General features: G+C 34.5%; 6 protein-coding genes across 5 annotated transcripts in view, besides 2 other annotated features; 2 read left to right on the top strand and 4 right to left on the bottom strand.

Moving 5' to 3' along the window:
• Positions 1-1,305: a sequence feature (this is one fragment of gene Kpol_1035p46, which is interrupted by a gap, the other fragment is Kpol_1035p46f1~contains possible frameshift sequencing error~similar to Saccharomyces cerevisiae RPO41 (YFL036W); similar to AA sequence:UniProtKB:P13433).
• Positions 1-3,117, top strand: part of RPO41 (DNA-directed RNA polymerase) — a gene marked incomplete at both ends in the record, with an annotated part of 3,956 nt that extends 839 nt beyond the window's left edge.
• Positions 1,684-3,117: a sequence feature (this is one fragment of gene Kpol_1035p46, which is interrupted by a gap, the other fragment is Kpol_1035p46f1~contains possible frameshift sequencing error~similar to Saccharomyces cerevisiae RPO41 (YFL036W); similar to AA sequence:UniProtKB:P13433).
• Positions 3,118-3,528: 411 nt separating this feature from the next.
• On the bottom strand, positions 3,529-4,708 carry MOB2 (Mob2p; the record flags this gene model as incomplete). Its single annotated transcript, XM_001645040.1, has 2 exons — positions 3,529-4,465; positions 4,689-4,708. 2 exons carry the CDS (start codon positions 4,706-4,708, stop codon positions 3,529-3,531), a joined length of 957 nt encoding a protein of 318 aa, XP_001645090.1.
• Positions 4,709-5,390: 682 nt separating this feature from the next.
• Positions 5,391-6,235, bottom strand: Kpol_1035p44 (60S ribosomal protein eL22; the record flags this gene model as incomplete). Its single annotated transcript, XM_001645039.1, has 2 exons — positions 5,391-5,741; positions 6,224-6,235. 2 exons carry the CDS (start codon positions 6,233-6,235, stop codon positions 5,391-5,393), a joined length of 363 nt encoding a protein of 120 aa, XP_001645089.1.
• Positions 6,236-7,146: 911 nt separating this feature from the next.
• MIL1 (Mil1p) lies at positions 7,147-10,431 on the top strand (the record flags this gene model as incomplete). The annotated part of the gene is made up of 1 exon (XM_001645038.1): positions 7,147-10,431. The coding sequence occupies one exon, from the start codon at positions 7,147-7,149 to the stop codon at positions 10,429-10,431; it is 3,285 nt and encodes a 1,094-aa protein (XP_001645088.1).
• Positions 10,432-10,596: 165 nt separating this feature from the next.
• FRS1 (phenylalanine--tRNA ligase subunit beta) lies at positions 10,597-12,384 on the bottom strand (the record flags this gene model as incomplete). The annotated part of the gene is made up of 1 exon (XM_001645037.1): positions 10,597-12,384. The coding sequence occupies one exon, from the start codon at positions 12,382-12,384 to the stop codon at positions 10,597-10,599; it is 1,788 nt and encodes a 595-aa protein (XP_001645087.1).
• Positions 12,385-12,795: 411 nt separating this feature from the next.
• Positions 12,796-16,341, bottom strand: part of RIM15 — a gene marked incomplete at both ends in the record, with an annotated part of 4,645 nt that continues 1,099 nt past the window's right edge. Inside the window, one exon of the mRNA XM_001645036.1 lies at positions 12,796-16,341. Coding sequence (XP_001645086.1) covers positions 12,796-16,341 — 3,546 coding nt within the window.

Below are 16,341 nucleotides of genomic sequence, written 5' to 3'. Positions count from 1 at the left end.
GGCCTTAAGCTGAATAATGAAAAATCAGAATTACCAGAAGTAAGTTTAGGTGAGTCGGTTCAAACTTTGGATAAAGACGTTAAGAAATTAGTGGCTGTTGATACCATTGGGATGAAGGTAGTTAGACATTCTTTATTAGGTTTGACCATAAATGATGGACAAAGACAAAAAATTACCAATGCCAACTTCAAGCTTAAAGAAAATGTTTTTGATTCAGATGACAACAGTAACTTAGATTTCTTCGAAATTTACAAATCTTTAAAGGATGATACCGAAAAACATAGATTTGAAGAATTCATAGAAGATTTGAACCAAGAAAGACAACGTATATTAGAGGTGCGCGCAACAGATGCTGCTAAGGAACGTTGGAAGCATGATTTCGAAGAGGCTAAAGCAAGAGGTGACATATCAATCCAGAAGGGTTTAAATGTAAGATTATGGAAATGGTACGCTGAAATGCTTCCTTTGGTTGTTAAAGAAGTAGAAAGGTGCAATGCCTTACTAGCAAATCCAGAAAAGAAACAATATAATAAGGAAGATAGAGCAAGATTAGAATATGCTCCATATCTAACCATTGTGAATCCTGAAAAGATGTGTGTAATTACTATACTGGAACTACTGAAATTAAACTCTACTGGTGGTATCATCGAAGGTATGAGAACTGCTAGAGCAGTCATTGCTGTAGGTAAAGCCATTGAAATGGAATTTAGATCTGATCAAATTTTAAAAAATGAATCTTATGCTTTTAAAGACATAAATAAGCAATCTCAGTTGTTGAAGAAATATGTACAAAGAGCTAAATCTACTTTCAGATCAATGCAAATCGAACAGTCAAAAGTTATCTGGCCTCAATCAGCTCGTGCAAAGATTGGTTCTATTTTAATTTCAAACCTGATTCATGTAGCCAAGGTAGATGTCAAAGGTGTTGATCCATTGACTGGTAAGAATGTTTTCGGTGTTGTTCCTGCATTCTCTCACACTTATCAATATCATAATGGTACAAAGTTAGGTGTCCTAAAGATTCACAAGACTTTAATTCATCAATTGAATTGTGAAAGAATTGCATCTTCTGTACAACCACAATTACTTCCAATGCTGGTTAAGCCAAGACCTTGGAAAAACTGGAAATCTGGCGGATACCATTACTCCCAATCTTTATTAATCAGGTCTAGAGACTCACCTGAACAAATTGCTTATTTAAAGGCAGTTTCTGATGCAGGTGCTATCGATGGTATTTATGAGGGGTTAAATGTATTAGGCGATACCCCTTGGACTGTAAATAGAAAAGTGTTTGATATCATTTCCGAGGTATGGAATAGTGGAAAACCATTCTTGGATATACCTGGAATAGAAGATGAATTAAAACTGTTACCTCCACCACCAAGAGAAGCTGACCCAACAGTACATAGAGCTTGGAAACTGAAAAATAAAGAGTTAGCAAATAAATTCTCCTCCAACAGATCTGTCAGATGTGACTCCAATTATAAGTTAGAAATTGCAAGAGCCTTTTTAGGTGAAAAGTTTTATTTCCCACATAATTTGGATTTCAGAGGTCGTGCTTACCCATTATCACCACATTTTAATCACTTAGGGAACGATTTAAGCAGAGGTTTGCTTAAGTTTTGGAATGGTAAAAGATTGGGAGAAAGTGGGTTAAAATGGTTAAAAGTTCACCTAGCAAATATGTATGGTTTTGACAAAGCATCCTTGGAAGAAAGAGTAACTTTTGTTGATGAACACTTTGCTGAAATTAAGGATTCTGCAGAAAACCCATTGAATGGAGCTGGTTGGTGGAAGAAGGCAGATAAGCCATGGCAAACGCTAGCTACCTGTATTGAATTGGCTGACGCTTGTAAACTTGATAATCCTGAGGACTTTATTTCTTATCAACCGGTGCACCAAGATGGTACTTGTAACGGGTTACAACACTATGCTGCACTTGGTGGTGATGTTGAGGGTGCAACCCAAGTTAATTTAGTTCCAAGTGATAGACCTAGAGATGTTTACTCTCATGTTGCAAAATTAGTGAAACAAAGATTAGAAACTGAAGCTGCAAAGGGTGATGAAAAGGCAATTGAATTAAAGGATAAGATTACTAGAAAGGTAGTGAAGCAAACGGTTATGACCAATGTTTACGGTGTGACTTACGTTGGTGCCACTTTCCAAATTGACAAGCAACTATCTGATATATTTGAAGACAGAAAATATTCATTGGAATTATCTAAATACCTTGCCAAACATGTATTTGCATCCATTCGTGAATTATTTACCGGTGCACACTTAATTCAAGATTGGCTAGGTGAATGCGCTAAAAGAGTTTCAAAATCAATTCGTTTAGATGTGGATGAGAAGTCTTTCAAGAATGGTAACAAACCTGATTTCATGTCATCTGTTATCTGGACCACTCCTTTAGGTTTACCGATTGTACAACCATATCGTGATGAAACAAGAAAACAAGTTAAGACAAATCTGCAAACTGTGTTTATTAGCGATCCATTTTCCGTCAATCCAGTTAATCCAAGAAGACAAAAAGCTGGGTTCCCACCTAATTTCATTCATTCTTTAGATGCATCCCATATGTTATTATCTGCCAGTGCTTGTGGTGGTGCTGGTCTAGATTTTGCAGCTGTTCACGATTCTTATTGGACTCACGCATGCAAGGTTGATACTATGAATACTTTACTTAGAGACCAGTTTATTAAATTGCATGAGGTTGACTTAATCGAAAGATTAAAAAATGAATTTGATGAGCGTTACAAAAACTATGTTCAAATCACTACCATTGATAAATCTTCAGAGTTAGGTAAGGAAATTATTAAATTCAGAACAGAATTATCACATGTTCTAGGACATCCATGTACCTTAGCAGATGAATTATTTGTGGAAAAGCAAAGACTTGCATTATTAAACTCATTTAAGGCTTCTGATGTCGAGAAAGGTAAGAAAATGATTACTGGAATTTCATTGGGAGAAAAGTATGGAGACATTGCCCAATTTGAAACCAAAAGACAAACAAATATTTTACATGTCCTAGTTCCATTACAGTTACCAGAAATTCCACCAAAAGGTGAATTTGATGTTAAGGATTTGAAGGAGAGTAAGTACTTTTTCTCATAAATGCATTTCATTAACATTTCACCGCCAATATAAAGTACAAAGACAATACCCGCATCATAGAAATAACATAATTGAGTTGATTACATTTAAATTGGTAAAATACTATATTTATTTCAAATATCAATTCAAGAGATCATTTAATCGCATTCTACTTGTTTTTATTGAAATTATAGATATCTTGTATATAAAAATATAATCTATTCTAATAAAAGAATTAACAATTATCTTAAATTTTATTGTCTGTTTTAAAAAGTATTTATATAAGTATTCTACTAAATCTTATAAATTAATGCAAAAGTGAACCTGTCCGAGATGATATTATAATGGAATTAATTTTATGCAACTGTTTGTAAATTGTTTACTGTATAAAACCTCCAGCACAGTAAATAATTATAAATAACAATTCAGGATTTATATAATTTTGCCTTGAGACTCGAAATTTTCAATTAAAGGAAGTAATGGATACATTTCCTTTCTATCTATTATACTAAATTCCTTTGCAAAACTTATGAAATGGGCAAAGAATGAATTCCAATGAGCCTCCAAGGATAAATGTATTATCTTATCGAAGTGATGGTGATACATATGGGCAAATATTCTAAACATTTGAATCATAATTCTCTGCACATCCCTTTGGAAAGCTTGAGGGAATGGGGTTCCACTACTGGTTGGGAATAAATTTTTATCGTTAACTTTATTATTTATCCAAGTTAATGCCAAATCAATATATTGACTTGCAGGTAGAGAAACTTGCCTATTATTCGCATCTAACCATAGATAGTCAGTATGAGGACCAGCATTCATAGTTGGATAGGCATCTGGGGTGACGTATTCTGCAATTACACCATAAAATTGATTTAAATTTGTAAAAAATTCAAAGACGTTTAAAGCTATCCATTCTCCAGCGTCGACATATTTTGGTAACTGTACGATCGTCTTGAAAGAACCCTTAACCAAAGCTGTCCTCACAAAAGGGTCACTTAAAAACATTACTTTTTGAGTCTCTATTTCTTCATTCATAGGTTGAGCATTTATATGATTTTGCTGGGGAGCAGCATTCTGATCATGGTACTGCTGAGATTGTAATTGATGCTGATTTTGTTGAATTTGAACATTATTATGTTGCTGTTGTTTCAATTGGAGTTGTTGCTGAGGGCCACCTAGTTGTTGCGGTTGCTGTTGTTGCTGTTGATGATGCTGAGATCTTGTAGGAGAGTTAGTTCTACGCAACGAATGCTTAGAAGTACTGCTATTAGGACTAGAGTATAACGAACCACCAGCTGCAGCTGGTGGTGCCCCTAAATTTGTAGGTTGATTCTTATTTTTCTTGCCATTTCTTCCAAAACCTCTAATTTAAAAAAAAAACAATTTAAAATAAACATAAACACAGATATATATCCGTATCGCAGTCCACATTAAAACACTTGTTAGTAACTAAATCAAATATTTGAATAGGAATATGTACCTTTCCAACCCAAATCAAAAGCAAACAAAACAAGAAGACTTGGATCAAAATTCTATTAGAAGTACACATCCCCAAATTTTTAACATAAAATTCAACCTATACATACTTAAAATTGAAAAAAGACATTACTTATAAAATATAGATATTTTCAACAACGTTCCAGGCTCTTAATCAAATACTAATCACCTCTTGACTCCCTTGTATACCTGTTCTTATGTTGCAGTTTATGCTTGAATCAAATTTATATATGTATTTTTTTTTTATCTTGACGTTTCTTAAAAAGTTTCGAAACTTGATATATAAAAAAGTCGAATCGAATCGAATCGAATCGAGCTAAAGTAGTGAATAGTAAACAATAACAAGAAGAAGGATAAGGTCAGGATGGGAAGGGTCGTAGCTAACGAAGTATTGTCAGGGAGGTAGTAGAAGATGATTAGAGACTAAATCCAAGAATTTCCGATTCTTCAGGTTTCTGATTTCAAGATATTGGATGATTTAGATCAAACTATACATGAAGAATTGTTATTTTTATCCTTGAGATATCTTAAAATATTATTCTCATTTATTTACTAGTAAAATATTATTATACAGATGATGATATTGGGTTAATAATGAATGGGTTGAAAGAAGTGGTGATATTAATTAAATTAAATTAAATTCTATTTCTAACAAAATTGGTTTATTATATATATTTCCATATTTGAGGTTAGATCAAAAATGAAACTAAGATAAACCATTGATTATAGATGATGCAGAAAGAAGTATTGAAAAAAACGGAATAAAGTTACAAATGTTATTTATTGTTAATTTATTCTTCGTCTTCTTCTTCGTCTTCTGGAGTGACTTGGTAGAAGGACAACTTGTATTGGTTGGTCTTGGTGGAGACGAATCTGATCCAGTCTCTCAATTGGTTCTTCTTCAAGTACTTCTTGGTTAAGTACTTCAAGTACTTACCGGAGAACTTGGCAGTAGAAACAATGGTGACAACGGAACCATCTTCTTCAACAGTGATGGCGTTACCCAAGTTACCGACAACACCTTCAACCTTGATGTGGTCGATCAAGTACTTGGCGTAAGCAGCTGGGTCGAAAACACCGTTTTCAGTTGGAGAAGCGACGTCAACAGTGAAGGTCTTGGTGATCTTTTGCTTTCTGGAAGTCTAAAATAATTGAAATAAATGTAAAAAAAAAGTTTACATAAAATATTAATTGTTAGTATCAAATACGAAAATTCCAATTTCGACAAGTACATTACAACGGTTAATATTAACCACTGTAACGTTCTTATCTACAGGTGTTACAATAATTGCCTACTGCTATTAACAATCACTATTCAAACAAATGCCCAAAAAATAAAATTCTTTAATTTTTGGATAAATGTTAGTGAATTTTTAAAATACAGAATAGCAAGTCAACACATTTCTGTTTCGACTTTCAAGCTATACCTCAGACAGACACACACACTCGCACACACGATTTTGCTTATATAGATAATATATCCAACCCATTCTAAAGACAAGGGACTCTAGAATTAGCTTAACATTTCAAAGACTATACCAGTCTGAAACGTAATTGTTCAATAGAATTAAACGATCATGTAACCTGTATATTTCATTTATTGGTTCCTCAATAATTGACATACGTTTGGAGCCATTGTTTCTTATAGATCTATGTGATGGTTTCTTTGTAAATGACAAGAAAGGGAGAAAGAGTAACAACAAGTATTGACAAGAAGTTCTTTTAAATAAAAATAAATGAATCAATCAGTTTATATAACAAGAGGTTGGGTTTGAATAGAAGTCTAAGTTTGGTGATGGGATTGAGTTGCATTATTGCTTTAGATAGTCTGTTGCTTGTTGTTGGGCTTGCTGTTTGACGAACAAAAGTGAAAAATTTGGGAAGTTGTGAAAATTTCAACTGAAAAGGTACTTTTTGCGTCTATCACGTGGTATAACTCACTGATATTTTGTTTGTTTGTTTTATGGTAATTCTTCCCCCACGCCGTTGCTCAACAAACTGTAACAAAATAAAAATAGCGATATATTTTTTTTTCGAGAAGTCTCATGTACACGTGATACTTTCTTTAAAGATGGACAAAATCGTTCAAGTGACGTCTGGTGCACTGATGTACAGATACACCCATACATTATAATATCACGTGCAAAATTAATTTTTTACTTTCATATCCACGTGACTTCTGTAATTTTATTTCCCATCTTTCTCATTTTATAAAGTTTTGACTAAAATCAAATCAGAGAAATATATATGAAAAGACACTATAATAATCCTTTAAATGTAAACCTTAATTCTGAAGAAGTCTAGTTGATATAGTTATCCATCAAGGACCAACTTTAGCTATAAAGAGGATTATTGTTTGCTTATCCACTATAGGAAGATCCAAAGTTAATCATCTCTTTTGATCTATCTATCTAATTCCTCTTTTTCCTGCTAGCACTAGGAGATTTTTGCATATACTTGTTTGGTTCTAATTTTATTTTGTTTTAATATACATTTGGTTGAGTAAACATCGATCGAACAGATTTGTAGTTAATTGGTGGTCTTATTATGTCCGATTCAGAAGAAGATTTAGGTGTTCAATTGAAACCATTGAAATTTAAACGAGCATTAAAGAAAAACACTAATCAAAATATTGGAAATAATAATAATAATAATAATAATAATAATAATAATAGCAATAATACATTAGATTACAGTGATGGTGAAGATTTATCAAGTGCTTTAAATAATGTGCATGTGTCTACTGCGACTCCACCATATGAAGACTCCCCATCATCAGATATGATCCCATCGAATGGTCAGGCGAACGTCGTCGAATTGAATCCATTTGGTTCTTATTCAAGTGATATAGGTTTGGGCATATCTCAGCCCCGCAAGAGTTTGGACAATGTATGGTCTACAAATTCCCATTTGGATTCAAGGGTAAGTGTAAATTCAGATATTGCTATAAGTTCAAATTCAATTGATATAGGAGGGCGTAAATCTGTGACAGACTTGGGAAATGGTAATAATGAAGATTCCCAAGTCTTCCAATCCTCAAATATTAATAATAACTTAGATTCGGACTCAGATTCAGATAGTGGCGGATGGCAAACAATGCCAGCTGTCGCTTCTTATAACATTTATAACAATAAAGGTGAGTTAGAGATAAAACCTTATGATAATAGTTTGTACAAATCCTCTTCGACTGATTTGTTGAAAAATGTTAGCAATGAGAATGAAAAAGAAGCCGAAAAAGATAAAAAGAAAACTGCTGCATTCAGTTATACAAAAGTTGGTGCAGAAGAACAAGCACAAAGAACTTATATCAATAATAAAAAAACAGATTTCTTATTTGATCATAAAACGTTAATGAAAATGAACAACTCAAAAGTTTCATTGGCTTCTTCTACAAACTCAGATGAAAATGATGATTATTATGATGAATACGAAGATGATGTAGAAATGATGAATGATATTAATGCAAATTCCCAGTTACAAGTCACTAGAAATTTATTAAGTGATAATGAAAAAATTGCATACGTTGGCGCTATTAATGTTCTAGCAAATAAGATGTGTGAAGATCTAGCATTATTGTCCTTATGTGTAGATATAAAGTCCCGTAAAAAATTAGCTCAAAGATTACAATACTCTCAAAAGGAAATTGCTGCGTGGAAGACCGACATACTTATCAGATTATATAGACATCTGGATATTAATGAAGAGGAAATTAAAATGGTTGAAAAATTATCCTTACATGGTATTGAACTGGAAGATTTGTGTAAATGTTTGAAGACAACCCAAAATATCGATAACCCTTTTGAGAAGAAAGACAATGACGCAAACGAAGGATCTCTTTCAAGAGAGGGCAGCCCAGTTAGCGACTTAAAAGATATAAAAGAAATTAAACAAGATGTAAATGAAACTGTTAACGAAAAAGTTGATCTTGAAGATCCGAATGATGTGACCCTTACTGACTTAGATATCGCGGAAGATAATGAAAAGGAATCCCATAATGTCCCAAACAAAATTATTGAACCAAAGAGTGTAGAAAATAAACATAGGTTAGAAGTCGATATTGCCTGGACTATTATTTGTGACCTATTTTTATTGTTTCTTCAAAATTCATCCTATGATTCCCGTTCTAGATCTTTGTTAATTAAGTTTGCCGAAGTTTTAAATATATCAAAAATGGAAATAAATGAATTTGAAAAAAGAATTACTGATGCATTAGATTTAGAGCAATCAACAGAAGATCAAATTTGGAATGAGCAACAATTGATGAAAGATAGAAGAAAGAAAAATAGAAAAAAAAAAATGGCATATGTTGGTCTTGCAATGGTAGGTGGTTCGCTGGTTTTAGGTTTAAGTGGTGGTTTGCTTGCACCAGTTATTGGTGCTGGTATTGCTGCTGGGTTATCAACAATTGGTGTCACTGGTGCAGCTGGATTTCTAACTGGTGTTGGAGGTACTGCCACAGTTGCCATAACAAGTACTGCAATTGGTGCAAAAATTGGTGCGCAAGGTATGTCCAAAAGAATGGGTAGTGTTCGGACATTTGAGTTTAGACCGTTGCATAATAATCGTAGGTTGAATTTAATTTTAACTGTCTCTGGGTGGATGATTGGTAATGAGGATGATGTCAGATTACCTTTTTCAACAGTAGATCCAATCGAGGGTGATTTATACTCGCTTTATTGGGAACCTGAAATGTTGAAATCTACTGGTCAGACAATCGGTATTGTTGCTAGTGAAGTATTTACTCAAACTATCCAACAAGTTTTGGGTGCAACTATTTTGACTGCATTTATGACCTCTATCCAATGGCCAATGGCGTTATCAAAGCTGGGTTATATTATTGATAATCCATGGAATGTCTCCCTTGATCGTGCATGGTCTGCCGGGTTGATTCTGGCAGACACTTTGATTTCAAGAAATCTTGGTCAACGTCCAGTTACTTTAGTTGGTTTTTCTTTGGGATCAAGAGTCATTTATTCATGTCTAATAGAGCTTTGTAAGCGAAAAGCAATGGGTATTGTTGAAAATGCGTTCCTGTTCGGTACTCCTACTGTAAGAAATAAGGACCACTTAGTAATGGCAAGATCAGTGGTTAGCGGACGATTTGTAAATGGATATTCCGACAAAGATTGGGTTTTAGCCTATTTGTTTAGAGCAACTGCAGGTGGTTTTAGTGCTGTTATGGGTATTTCGCCAATTGAAGACATCGAAGGCATTGAAAATTTTAACTGTACTGAAATTGTTGATGGTCATATGAATTATCGTAAAAATATGCCAAAATTATTAAAAGAATTAGGTATTGATGTTACGAGTGAAGAATTCGTGGAAATTGAAGAAACTATCGATCCAGAAGAGGTTAGAAGACAAAGACAACTGGTTCGTGATGTTGATGCTGCACAAAGGAAGCTTCTTGAGAGGAAGAAGAGCAATTCATGGTTGCCAGTTTGGATGAAGCCAAAGAAATCAAAATGGCAAGTTATGTTTGAAGAAGCGGTAGAGGAAGGTAAAGACCAAACATCGGAGTCTGACCCTTCCATGGCTTCCAAGAAAAAGAAGGACAATTCATTGGTGGATCATAGTGCTTTAATGAAAGAATTGGCACGTATAAAATCCGATTTGAATAAAAATCAATCTGAAGAGGGTAACAAATCTGAGGACAGAATTTTTGACTTGATGGAATTAACTAAACCAGAGGCTCAAGTCTATTTACAACCACCGTTAAGCCCAAATAATTTCTCCTTATTGAACGCAGGCCGTCCAGTTCTTCCGAAGGATGATGAAATCGAAGGGAATAACAGAAATATTTCATATTCCTTTCCAGATGATTTAGCATAAACTTGCTTCGAAAAGGAATTTTATTGGTTTCAAATTAGCATTATACACTAAATGGAAATTTAGTTATACATAATAGCATGTGAGTATTATAATCATTTATAGAGATATATAGTACTTTAAGGAATGTAATTCATAACGTAATTCTTTTATCAAACATTAAATAATCTACAAAAAGACTTCAGAGTTTAATTCTACATATGAGGCAGCGTATGGAATGTCAAAATTGTTCAAGACTTCAGGATGTAGGACACCCAAATGACCAATTTGTTGCGGTTGCTCACCTTCCTTAGCTCTGAACATAATCTTGGCACCTCTACCTTCGAAGTAAGTACGAATAGTATCATCTTGTTCAATCCAGTAACCCCTTCCAACATTGTTGGCACCGTAGTCAATTAACCATTGTGTTCTAAAAGTTTGCATAATCTTACCTAGCAAGCCTTGTATAATTTCGAAACCAGAGTTTTTACCTACGTAAATAGCACCCCAATGACGTTCGTTGTATGCCTTTCTTTCCATTGCTTCACATTTGAAGACAACATCACCTGTTTCGAAAACCTTAATTGGCAAAGAGTGCTTTCTGTTTTCCTTGACTGTCTTCAAAATACCTGGTAACAAACTGGTTCTTACAACTTGATATTCCAATGTCTTTGGGTTAGCCAACTTAACAACCTTTTTACCATCATCTTCTAACCTCAAAAATTTGAAGTTTTCATCATGAGAACATAAGGTCAATGGCAAAACTTCTAACCAGGATGCTTGAGCTGAAGCTGTTCTAAAAATATCGGAAACCTTATTAATAGGTAATGGAGATGAGATAAAGTTAGCGTTAGATAATTTTTCACCCTTTGGTAAGTTATTGTAACCATAACCAACAGCAGCATCTTCCATGATATCACAAGGATGTAAGACGTCTGGTCTAGTGATTGGGATGTTAACATGCATGACGTCCTTATTTTCTGTAGAAGCAACACCGTGCAAGGACATTTTCTTTAAACAACCAGCGATTTCTTCTGGGGATAACTCTAGACCCAAACAAGAGTTAATGTATTTCATTGAGACATCCATCTTTCTTTCTGTAAAGTTTGGACACATACGAGTTTGACCATTGTGTTCAGAAACAATTTCAACTGGTTCAACAACGAATTCTTCATCACAGTAACGGGAAAACATAGATACTAAAATGTTAATAACAATTTCAGCCTTTGTCTTGTCAGTAGCAGTGACATCAATTAAGACGTTACGTGTTTCTAATTTAATCTTAGTGTGTTCAGAATTGATTAATGGTGGCAATGAACAAATAACATCATTTTTATCCATAATCACAGGGAAAACAGGAGAGTTTTCAATGATATGAGTGAAACGACCCAAATTACTCTTTTGTTCTGGGGAATTGTAGAATTGAATCAATTCTTCACCATTGAATTCTTTAGATTGATTCAATGGTACGAATTTGATATCCTTTGGAGGTAAAGCGCGGTAATGGAAAGGTCCTTCAATAGTGTCTAAATCATGAGTACCCATAGCAACTAAAGTTCTGTTTCTACACAAATTAGAATGCAACTTATCTTGTAAAGAAATGAAAGAAGCATATGATTTTTCAGTGAATTTAATATTTTTCAATACAGCTGAAGCAGCATAAGGTCTAATTTGTTCAGTTGATTGATCAACAATAAGTTGAGTAGTTGGTTTAGACAATTTGTATTTTGGAGTTTCTGCTCTACCTAAATATTCATTTAAAGATTGAGAAATACCTTCAATACATAACAAATCATAACGGTTAGCACCGATTTCAATTTTCAATTCTGGTTCTTCATTATTTTTTAAAGCTTCTTCAGTGGTATCTTCATCCAATTCGATACCAAATTCAAAACATAACTCATCGAATTCATCATTGGTATAGTTTTTACCTAAAAGATCAAACAATTGTTGTTTGTTAACTGAAACAGTTGGCATTTTTTTGTTTCTTTCGTAGTGTATTTCCTTGTCTTGTCCTACTCAAATGAGCGTCCTGGCAGAGTATTTGAAGCTGAAAAATTATCCAGTGAATTGGAATTGATTCCTAAATAATAAAACTATAAATATTTGTCAAAGTTTGACTAATAATAGTTTATTGTCTTGACTTCCATCGACCAAATAAAAAAAAATCAGTTGGTTATTGTAGTATCTCTCTGAGTGAAATTTTGCAGGTGAATATGATCACACCAAAATTAAAAAAAATTTTCAATTACGTACATAATGACAAATATGAGATGAGGTTAACTATGAACCATTTTAGGCAATTAGAACTGGGATAATGGCACTGACAGTAGAAAAGACAATGATGTTGATGGGTTATACTTTGATATTATCTTTAAAATGATTATATCAAGAAGTGTCATTATCACTTTGTATCGATTCCTCTTGTCTTTGGGATTTTATGAGCGCATATTTGGAAATTAATTTCCTTAATGTTTGAATAGAGATTGGTTTCTCTAAGACATCACTAAATACATTTGTATTTGAAGCTTCTTCAAAATAGCAGGTTGCTGCCACTATTGGCGTCGTTGAGTTTATTCCATTTGTATGTTTCAAAAGTTTGACTATATCTACAGCGCCAAGTTTCGGAATTCTAAGGGCTGTAATTATAAGGTCGAATTTAACTCCGCTAGTGGCTCTCCTTACTAACTCATCACCAGCACCTACTGCAACTACAGTACAACCTAAGCTCTCCAATCCACTTGTTGTACAATATCGATGGATAGGAATTGGTTCACATAATAATATATCCATATGGTACTTCATTTCATCGGCTTCTGTCGAATTCTTTCTTGCACTTCTTCTTCTGTTCCTGACAGAATTGACCTTGGATATGGCATGTAGTCTTTGTGAATCTTCACTACTTAGTTCAGTAGAATTAGTTCTCTGGGAACTTTTCGAAAGACATCTTGCTTTTCCTAATTGTGGCGAACCCATCAATTGACTATTTGTACCCATAGGCGATAGATGAGATTTCTGTTTTATCGAAAACGAATCATTTTGTGGGGGGATATTAACCATCAATGGACTCAAATTAGGATCCGTATCGTCTACACTGTTTTTCCTAGAGTCGATGTCATACGTTATATTCAAACTACGATCCGGTGAAATTGAGCGTATTGATCCTGTTTCTGACACGATAGAGGAGCGAGGTTTATGCATATTGTTCGGGGAACTGACGCTTGGAGCTTTTGCAGTTCTCAATTTTGATACTGAACCTTCAGAGGACGAACTGGGTAAAGAAGAAGAAGAAGTCCTTCTATGGACACCAGGATGATCCGACAAATGTTCATTTTTTAGACGACTTATAGCATCTTTATTTGCCTTATCCAATGCAGAAAGATTACGAAAGTTAAACGATCCAAACTCAGCCTGGGGATCGTTCAACTTACTATATCTTCTTTCCCTCATATGTGGTGGAATGGCTGAAGGTACTTGTTTCAAAGTTGGAGAGCCCTGATCACTATTTTTTTGTGAATCTGATTCAAGGACTGAAGATATACTTAATTTATTCAATGGTGTTCTTGATCCACTAGAATTGTATGGTGTGCTCATCTGAGAATTAATAACTTTCCTCATTAAATCATCTGCCAACAAACTCTTCGGAGTTGCTGTCGAAACAAACATATCACCCGATGGATCCTCTCTCCCGTCATCCGAATCTTCGCCCAAATCTTCTAATACTGCACCTCTTAACTCAAAGTAGTCCGTATCCTCAGGATGTCCAACAGATGGTACAAATGATGCTTTTTCATCATAAACGTGATCCCAGTCAACATCCTTGAAATATGGATGTTCTTTAATCTCTGATGCCCCATTAGCTCCCAGTCTTAAGGCTGGATCAGAAACTAACAGCTTTGTTACCAAATCTTTTGCTTCCACCGAAATATATTCCTTCTCCTCTTCAGGTGATGAGAATGAAGGCCATGCAATATTATGTGATAATATATTTTCAAAAACAGCTTCCGGAGTGTTTGCGTGAAATGGAGGGTACCCAAAATACAACTCAAATAGAATGCAACCGACAGACCACCAATCACATTGATTATCTTCTCCTGTACCTTTAATTGTTTCTGGAGCTAAATAGTCGGGAGTACCGAAAAACTTCTTCTTTTGTTTTGAGTCGTCAGGATGAAATAATGCATAATCTGTAACTGAATTTATATCGAAAGATTCTGACAATGTCGAACTTGCTCTTGGTCGTGTAATAATCGAAGTTGTCGGAGTTTCTGATCTTGTAAGGTCAAGTAATGTGAATGATCCAATAGAATTATTTCTCCTTATTATCGATTCATTGTTTGATAAGGAACTTGATACAGAATCACTCCTTTCACGTTCACGGATATTCAGTTCTGCTAATGTCCCAGCACTCGCCTTCTCAGAATCAGAATTATTACCTTGTAGTATTGAACTCCCTGCATTGCTTTGTGTTAATGGGGCAACCAAACTAGTTTGTTTAGATTTCGAAGGAACGTTCTGATGACGCTGTACTAAACCAGCTCTTGAAAGACCAAAATCTGTTAATTTTAGATGCCCATCCCTCCCAATTAGCAAATTATCTGGTTTTAGATCATGATGAATAATTCCATTTTTATGCATATCTTCTACTCCAATAATCACCTCACTTATATATTGCTTTGCCCATTTATCTGGCAAATATCCCATCATTTTAATAACAGTCGCTAAGTCACCTCCAGGCAAATATTCCATGACTAAGAACAAATTGTCTTTATTCTGAAATGATTCATATAGTCGAGCAACATATGACTTTTCACTTTGAACCATCATAATTGCTCTCTCAGATTTAATATTTGTAACCTGATTTTTTGCTATCATATCAGACTTCTTTAAAACTTTGATTGCTACGTAATCACCCGTCAACTTCTTTCTAGCCAAGTAGACACTTCCATATGCACCTTTACTTATAGGTTTTATGACGTTATAATCTCTTATACTAGGATTAGGACTTTTCGCGGTATTAGTTGCTAACAATAAAGGAGATAATGGTTGCTTAGGTAAATTACTGACATTAGATGATTGTTCAGGAGTCAAAAAATCACGAGCAATTGTGAAGGGTGAGTTAAATGGCGACCTAGCCCTCTCTATATTCAATTTAGATCCACTGCTTGACCTCGTTGGTTGATTCAATGCCGTTGTATTGGATGTCGAAGAAGACGAAGAATTTAATAGTGGAGATCCTCTTCTTGGTGTTAACATTATACTAGTTTTCAACTTTGGCACAACCAACGAATGCGAAGAAGCATTTCCCAACAATCTGTTATTAAATGAAGATGTTATCGGGGTATTAGAAGAGGAGCTAGGGTCAGATTCATGACGTAAATTTGAACCAATATCAGCTATTTCTTGTTCACCAAATGTTGCACTTAAAGCGTCCGGTATTTCTTGAGGTCCACCTTCCCTTGATATTCTTCCCATTTTAGGTTGGGGAATCAATATCTCAGATTCTGATTCCGACTTTGGTATCGAGCTCATAGAACTATTTGGGATTACATCAGCATTCATATAAGTGTCCGAAAACATTACAGGAGGCCTCTGAGGTAATGGTGAAGGAAGATTAGAATTATTTCTGGATTCAGCCTGAATCAAGTTAAGAATATTCCTATTAGTTAAAGTTGGAACAGATGATGTAGAAGACTGAACACTACGTTGATCCGGGAAATTAGATAATGGTGTATTATCTATGGGGGCACTTAAGGAGTGAGAAATAAATATCTTGTTATTCTCAATTTGTTCCTTTATTAACTGGAAAACATAATTATTCACTTCATTATTTATCCTGAACGAATAAGTCATTGCATTGTCTAATCGTAACACAGCCTCCACTTTATCTCTAGCTAATTTCAATGTATCTGCAACTAATAAGTCTTTCCCTTC

Source organism: Vanderwaltozyma polyspora, genomic scaffold (genome assembly GCF_000150035.1).
Source record: "Vanderwaltozyma polyspora DSM 70294 KpolScaffold1035 genomic scaffold, whole genome shotgun sequence".
NCBI lineage: Eukaryota > Fungi > Ascomycota > Saccharomycetes > Saccharomycetales > Saccharomycetaceae > Vanderwaltozyma > Vanderwaltozyma polyspora.
This window is presented reverse-complemented; position numbering and strand designations above follow the sequence as displayed.